The sequence below is a fragment of the Tupaia chinensis genome, unplaced genomic scaffold (genome assembly GCF_000334495.1).
Source record: "Tupaia chinensis unplaced genomic scaffold, TupChi_1.0 Scaffold149383_1, whole genome shotgun sequence".
Lineage (NCBI taxonomy): Eukaryota > Metazoa > Chordata > Mammalia > Scandentia > Tupaiidae > Tupaia > Tupaia belangeri.
Window position 1 is genome coordinate 3,165,547 of NW_006209227.1, and position 8,249 is coordinate 3,173,795.

The window sequence follows — 8,249 nt, forward strand, 5'->3', positions numbered from 1 at the left end:
TTCTTTCTTTCTTTCTTTCTTTCTTTCTTTCTTTCTTTCTTTCTTTCTTTCTTTCTTTCTTTCCTCTCTCTCTCTTTCTTTCTTTCTTTCTTCTCTCTGTCTCTCTGGTGAAATCATAAGATCTATTGAAAAACAAAGCTAAAACAAAAGTTCTGTGTTTATCTGTCGTCTGGCAGTGAGAACAGATGTGTAAACTGATGCTGGATACAGGCAGAACAGAACAAAATGCTACAGGAGAGTCAAGGAAGTTGGCTTTGTTTCCTGAGGCCTGGTAGATGCGTTGCAGGCAGCAATGGGAGTGTTCATGCTGCTCCTCTGGTTTGATCCCATCAAAGGAGCTAAGAGGGTGCGAGTGGTGTAGGCACTGACTCTGGCTTCAGCTGAAAATGAAAGCACCTCCTCACAGGTTTCAATAGTGCTTTGTGGACACCCTAGTTTTCAGCAGACCCCAACGCAAGACCACGTCACTGCCTCATGTGTTTCCTCGGCCATCAGAGCACCACTGTCCTGCCCTGGAACTGCCTGGTTTGGGTTGGTCTTTGCCCACTGGAGCCCTCCTTCTAGGCAGGGACCATTCCTCACTTGGTTTCCTGGGCCCAGCTGCTGGCATAGTGCCGGACACACAGCAGGACTCACGTGTTCTGTGAATATTTGGTAAGTGAGGGAGTGAGTAATGGGTACGTGGTGTTGCATCTTCTCAGGTTCCGGGGCAGAAGGCTTACTTGGTGCTTGGTGCTGGTCCTCAGCCCTAATCCTTACAGGGAGTGTGGACTGCCTGCCACTCAGACTGCAGGTGGAGAACCCCTAATCCCGAACACCAAAATCCGAATACTCCACAATCTGAAAAAAGTGCTTTTTGAGTATTGCCATGATGGCACACGTGGAAAATTTCATATCTGATCTGATGTAACCAGTCTTATATAATAGTATAGAAAATTCCCTTCAGGCTGTATAAGGTAAACATGAAATAGAAGTGAATTTCCTGTTTAGACTTGGGTTCCATCCCCAAGAGATCTCATTTTGTGCAGGTAGATCTCCCCAAATACAGAAAACATGAAACTTGAAACATGTAGTCCCAACCATCTTGGATATGGGATACTTGGTCTGAAATAAACAACATTCCGTGGTCAGGGACAGAGCTGGGCCCCAAACCATCCAGGTACGCAGCTACCTCAAAAACCCTGAGGCTTTGGGCCAGCAGATGGTATAATGATTACATTGCTGAACTCCCACGTAGTCTACCATGGTTTGAGTCCCGGACCCGGCAGCTTAAATCTCACATCAGGTGCGTGTGTGTGTGTTTACTCAAAATCCTGAGAAGAAAATGGAGTTCAGGGTTGCGGCATGGCCATCTACCCTGGGAGGTGATTTCTTTTCTCTGTCTCTCTGTCTCTCCAGCAAGCACACACGTTCTATAGAAATAATTTCTCTTAAAAAAAAAAAAAGCTCTGAGGCTCTGTTTGATGTAGGAAATTCAAAAAACCATTACAGAGGTGACTGTGTGTGCTTACAGACCCTTTGCTCTGAGTTATCTACAGAAGAACTCTCACGACATTGGGAGTTTGAATGAATTATTATCCTTGAAGTTTAAGTTGGACTGTGAACTTCAGAACTGCCGATAAGGACACCAAAAAGAGCAAAGTATACTTACCTGCTTCCTGCCCACCATGAATTTTGTTCCTAAAGAATGAAGACCATTTGGGGGTGGGGAGGCCCATAGGAGTGCATATGTGTGTGCATGTGTGTATGTGCGAGTGCACGCACATGTGTGCACACATGTAAAAACACATGTAAGCATGGTGGTCTTGAGGAAGGATGGTGGTCCAGGGAAAGGGGACTCTCAGTACCTACTCTAACATGAGATTGAGAGGGGGCTGGTCACGATGTCCCACAGGACACCAAAGCTTTGAGGTTAGCAGTTTCTCTGTGATGCTCCAAGCTCATCCCCAAGCATGGGCGGCCAGGAGGTCTGTGGATGAAGTGTTGAATGTGCTTTCCTCCTGGCATGGAGCAGAACAGCAGTGGAGCCCGACAAGAGCGTGAAATGCTCAGTTCTGCGCACACTCCACTTTGGTCTTTCTTCAGGAACTACCGCACTTGTGCTCCGATCCTTCTGCTGGCCTCTGGGGCACCAGCTGGTGGTGGGCACCGCTGGGTGAGCCCATTGGCCTTGGCCTCGAAGCCCTGCCTGCCATCTAATTCTCTCCATTGATTTCCACTGGGTGGTGACTGACAATCAGAGTTTTACTTCGACTTCTAACTGGCAGTAAATTCACGCAGAGGCTTACACGCCACTGTTGAGGCCCTGCTCAAGGCCAGGGGCAGTCGTCCAGAGCAAGGATCTCAGCTCTGCCATTCGGTGAATACAGGAAATGGCACTTCTCTGCCTCTCTCTGCCTCAGTGTCTTCATTTGAAAAATGGAAAATTATTGGGTCATCGGGAATGTCATGATGCATTATTGCAGAAAAAAAGTCCTTATTTTCTTTCTTTTTTTTTTTTTTTGAGAGTTTTCTTTTTTTGCTATAGGGCATGTGCGCTCGCCAGACAGACAGAGAGAGAGAGATAGAAAGCGAGAAATCATCCCCAGGGGGGATGGCCATGCCACAATCCCTTCTCCTCCATTCTCCTCTCGGGATCTTGGGCACACACGCACATGCACCTGGTGTGAGTTTTAAGCCACCGGGTTCAGGATTCAAACCACAGTCAACTACATGGGAGTCCAGCGACATAGCCATTACACTAACGGCTGGTCCCAGTCCTTACTTTCTTAATGGCTGGTTGGTATCTGCCTTTTCAGAACAGTCTAAGGGACTCCAAGAAATGTGCTGTGAAATGCTTAGAGCATACTCGGCACACAGTACACTCACGAGAAAGGCAAATTCGTGTTATCCTTTCTGTTTGCCTCTCCCCTTTACCTTCAATTCGGTCATCAGAATTTCCTCAGTGTCTTATTTCCCCTGGACATCGGGCTGTGGGACGGGCAGAGTTCAGCTCGCTCCAGTTTGCAATCTGATTAGGTTTCCTAGCCACAGACGATGGCTCCTGCCGTCTCTCTGTCCGAATGAAGATCTGTCCTTGGGAAGACACCCGTGCATGCACACTCAGGTGGGTCTCCCTTCCAGCCTTTCTCCACCCCTGCATTGGCACTGGCTGCTGCCCCTCCCTGCTCATTCCCCTCCTTGTCCATTCCACTGTCCTGGAAATCCCGTTGACCTGTCTAACTCCTGGGTCTGAGTCTCACTGGACTCAGCTCTTGGGGACAGGAGGCTCATCCGTGGTGGTCTCCACTGCAGCCTGAAGACCCAGCAGGATGCCAGAGCCCATACGTAAGTGTTGTTGGGTGAATAACAATAAATATGCACGTGGTGAGGCAGAGCCCGAGTGAGATGTTTAGAGGCTTTCTTAAAGGTGTCCATGGACCAAAGGAGGGTCTTGTCCTCTTCTTTCTAATGAGCTTTCACTTTCATTTCTGTGAAGGAAGTCCAATTTGTCACCACATATTTCTTTTTCCTCTCTGGTAACCCTTTTTTTTCCCATGAAAATACCAATTTAATGGGACCCACCGCATGAGCAAAACCGCATTAGTTTAATGGACCCAACGCACTTTATGTGTTCACTCCAGGTGAGCTTTGAGTAAGGCATTCCGGCCAGATCACGCAATGTCACCTGCTAAGAAGCACAGGCGCTCCACCCTCTCTATCTGGGAAAGTAAACCTCCTGCTGTCTTTGCGGACAGACAGCCGCGATTATGTGACCCAATCAAACATTAACTTGTGCAGCTTGCCACTCGTACGTATAAATGCAGAGGGCAGGCTCCTGGCAGGACCTCAGGCAAGGGCACGATGGCTGCTGTGTTCCCGGGCCCTCGGCTGCTGGTCCTGGGCCTGCTGCTGTGTGCCCTGGGGCCCTCTGTGTCCCGTGCCGGGAAGATATTGTTGGTCCCCATTGAAGGCAGCCACTGGCTGAGTATGGTGGGAACTGTCCAGGCGCTGCAGCAGCGGGGCCATGAGATAGTGGTTCTGGCTCCTGAAGCCTCGATACACATAAAAGAAGGAGCATTTTACACCTTGAAGACGTACCCCGTGCCATACCCAAAGGAGGAGTTGGAAGCAGCTTTTGTCAGTTTCGGGCACTTGAGTTTTGATAATCTTCCTTTCCTGCAGCGTTTTGTCAAGCTATACAAGAATGCCCAAGAGAACTCTGCTCGGCTTTTGTCCTCCTGCCACCACTTCCTGTATAACAAGGAGCTCATGGCCTGGCTGGTCGAACAGAACTTCGACGTCATGTTGACAGATCCATTCGTTCTGTGTGGCCCCATTGTGGCCCAACACTTGGGTCTTCCCACGGTACACTTCTTGAATGGACTGCCGTGCAGCCTGGACATGGCAGCCACCCAGTGCCCCAGCCCGCCTTCCTATGTGCCCAGGTTGTTGTCCTCTAACCCAGACCGCATGACCTTCCTGCAGCGGGTGAAGAACGTGCTCATCTACCTGTCGGAGAACTTTCTGTGCAACCTGGTTTACACCCCTTATGAGCAACTTGCCTCGGAATTCCTCCAGAGAGATGTGACTGTCCAGGACCTTCTGAGCAGTGCGTCTATCTGGCTGATGAGAAGTGATTTTGTGCTCAATTTCCCCAAGCCCATCATGCCCAACATGGTGTTCATTGGTGGGATCAACTGCATGAGCAAGGCCCCCCTATCCCAGGTGTGTATCTGAGTGGGACCTTTACCTGCCTGGACCCTCGTCAGCACGTTGGATAGAGCTTTCCCAGAGGCAGGCTGAAGGAATGCGCTGAAGTTGTTTATAGTGCCCAGTATTGTTCATTTCCTCTTTAAAAAGTATACTTTTTTCTTTCTTGAGTGAGTGAGAGAGGAAAGGAGGGAGGTGTCCCCAACAGGGACCTCACTCTGCCATCTACCTTCTGCCTCGGCCACCCCAGCTCATGTGTGCACTCCAGGTGTGTCCAGGGAGACCTCAGGACCTGAACCCAAGACGTTTCCATGTGGCCTCAGCAGTGCCAGCATTGCTTCATTGCCAAGCCACCACAGCTGGCCTTATTGTGTTACATCCTGGCTCACAAGTCGTAGTTCTGAATTTATCTGTTTTTGACATCATCTTCTGGGTTATTTTATGTATCTGAGGTTTTGGGAAAGCGTGCTTTGGGCATTTTAGTATGTGTCCAGTGGACAGCAATCCGTGAGATGCTACAGGGGTCGAGGGCCTTAAGCACGGATGATTAGTTCGGGATGTGGCAGGGCAGGAGAGTGGGCAGCACACACCATGCCTCACTAGGGTCAGGCACCCAGGTCAAGACTGACAGCACAGCTCTTTGTTCTCTGTAGATGCTGGCAAGGCCACTTTGGCCTTGATGCTTCTGGCTCATGCTCCATTCTTTAGATATTCTAGTAGCAAGCTGGATCTTGCAATCCCTTCTCTCCCAGTAAATGAATACCCAGGCAGTGAGGTTCTGACACAGGACAGAAAGGTCACGGGTCTCATTCCGTGAAATGCTAATATATTCGTTTTCCCATAAAGAATTAAAAGTATACAAAAGTAGCATTCATATCCTCCTCAAAATCTTAGCAGATACGCTAGAGAACAAAGGAGAGGCCTCTTCAAAGGGGTTTGGGAAGGACTTTCCAAGGAGATGATGTCCCAGTGGGTGTTTATTCATTTACTCTTTCAATGTTGGCTCAGGATCTACTGCAATTCAGGTACTTCCCAGGTGTTGGATCTGCTCCTGCTGAGGACCGTTCTCACCCTCAGAGAGCCCTGGACCTAATTTCCAGAGGGCCTCTAATATAACTCAACATGCTCATGTCATTGTCATGGCAGGGAGAAACTCTGGGCAGCAGACAGAAAGCCAGGTGGGAAGTCAGGGGCGGGGTTGTGCCACCTCCCTGCTGTGCCATGACTGAGTCCCCGGCTATGGGGCTTTATGCTCATGGGTGATATGAAAGGATACCCAATGACCCTTCAAAGATCTCCTGCCCCTAATATTCGAATGTCCAATAGGCTGTTGGACAAGAATGTGTCTGATGGGGTGATCTGGTTAAGAAAGAAGGAGGTGTTATTGATTTTTTTCTTTTTCTTTTTTTACTTTTTTTCTTTTTTAAAAAAATTAAATAAAATTATTTTACAATTGAAGTATGAATTTATTTTCGTACAAAAGCTTTTTTGAAATTCATATGTAGTTTTCCCTTTACACGTATTTCTATGAGCTTTTCTTTCCCCTGAAACAATTTTTCAATCAATTAATTTACATTCATTGCCTAAGCATTATCGCAGCATACAAAATGTGATTTCCCATCTAGAATATACTGCATAGTAGCTTATTCATGCATATTATTGACAGTAAGTTTCCATTTCTAGTTTTATGTATATACATGTGTATATGTGTTTGTATATATACATTCTACCCCTATTTATTTATTTATTTATTTATTTATTTATTTATTTATTTCTTTCTTTCTTTCTTTCTTTCTTAATTTATCATCATTATAATCTTGTTTATATTACATTGAATTACATATAACTTTACAGTGTATTACATTGCTTTTTAATTTTTTTTTGAGAGGTTTTTCCCATAGGGAGTGTGCACTTGCCAGACAGAAAGAGAGAGAGACAGAGAGACAGAAAGCGAGAAATCACCCCACAGGGGGAATGGCCATGCCGCAATCCCTTCTCCTCCATTTTCCTCTTGAGATCTTGGGCATGCATGCACATGTGCACATGCACATGCGTGAATTTTAAGCCACCAGGTCTGGGACTAGAACCGTGGTCGACAACATGGGAGTCCATCGACATAGCGATTATGCAAACTGCTGGTCCCTTATATTGCTTTTTCAAAAAAGAATACCATGCATGTCAGTCAATACTGAGACATTAAAATCCCCACTTCATCATTCAATATCTTTTCATTTTTTTTCCCATTCATTATTATTATTCCAATTATTTTTTAACCAATCAATCACTATTTCTCATTTTGCTTGTAAAAAGACTTTACCCCTCATGAAATACTTCTCAGACCAATCCAGTTGAGAATACTATATACCTGTTCACCAACAGGTAATAAGCCATATCTGTGTCCCACTAGTGTCATGCCTCTCTATTTGTTCTCTTGCTATCTTTCTCTATCCTCTTCTCTTCACTCCCCCATTCCACACTGTCTTATTCTCCTTAAGTATTTTCACTGCTTTTTTAAATTGTTATACATTCAATCACATTATTTAGCTTAGAAAGTGAACATTTCAATTTGTGAACATTTATCCCCATTCCAGTTGACCAAAATATAACAACACTACCTCCCTGTCCCGACAATGCTCTGTCTTTGTATCCCTCCTCCAAATGTCCTTCCCCAGGCCCCACTCCTCCACACACACCACATCTGGCATTCACACCCATCTCTTGATGTCCTCCAATATTTCACTCTCTACCATAGAGTGTGGATAGTCGGTATATATTAAGTGAATACATACAATATCTTTCTTTCATAGCCTGGCTTACTTCACTCAGCAATAGATCTTCCATATCTGACCACTTTCTATCAAATGCCAGGGTCTTGTTATTTTTTATGGCTGAGTAGTATTCCGTAGAATATGCCACACCTTTCCAATCCATTCATCCGTTTGTGGACATTTGGGTTGGTTCTATGTCCTGGCAATCATGAATAATGCTGCAATAAACATTGATGTGCAAGCACATTTCTGACTGAACATTCTCCTATCCTTTGGGTAGATACCCAGAAGTGGGATTGCTGGATCAAATGGTAGTTCTATTTGTAGATCTTTGAGGAACCTCCAGATTGTTCTCCACAGTGGCTGAACCAGTTTACACTCCCACCACCAGTATAGGAGAGTTCCCTTTTCATCACATCCCCACCAACATTTATCACTTTTTATATTCTTAATCTTTGCCATTCTGACAGGGGTTAGGTGGTATCTCGTTGTGGTTTTTATCTGCATCTCCCTTATGATGAGGGATGTTGAGCATTTCCTCATATGCTTTCTGGCTGTTCATATGTCTTCCTTGGAGAGATTTTTGTTCAGCTTATTTTTTCCCATCTTTTAATTGGGTTAATTGTTATTTATTTATTTATTTATTTTTGCATAAGGCGCTTGAGTTCCCTGTGTATTCTGGTTATCATTCCCTTGTCTGAGGCAAATTTAACAAAAATATTTTCCCATTCTGAGGGTTGTCGGTTCACACTTGTTACTGTGTCCTTTGCTGTGCCGAAACGTCTTAGT

General features: G+C 45.7%; 1 protein-coding gene across 1 annotated transcript in view; it reads left to right on the top strand.

Annotated features, from left to right (window-relative positions):
• Positions 1 to 3,805: 3,805 nt before the first annotated feature.
• Positions 3,806 to 8,249, top strand: part of LOC102476237 (UDP-glucuronosyltransferase 1-1) — a 19,928-nt gene continuing 15,484 nt past the window's right edge. The window contains exon 1 of the mRNA XM_006171157.3: positions 3,806 to 4,707. Within this exon, the coding sequence (XP_006171219.1) occupies positions 3,844 to 4,707 (864 nt within the window). The 5' untranslated portion in view covers positions 3,806 to 3,843. The remainder of the gene's footprint in view (positions 4,708 to 8,249) is intronic.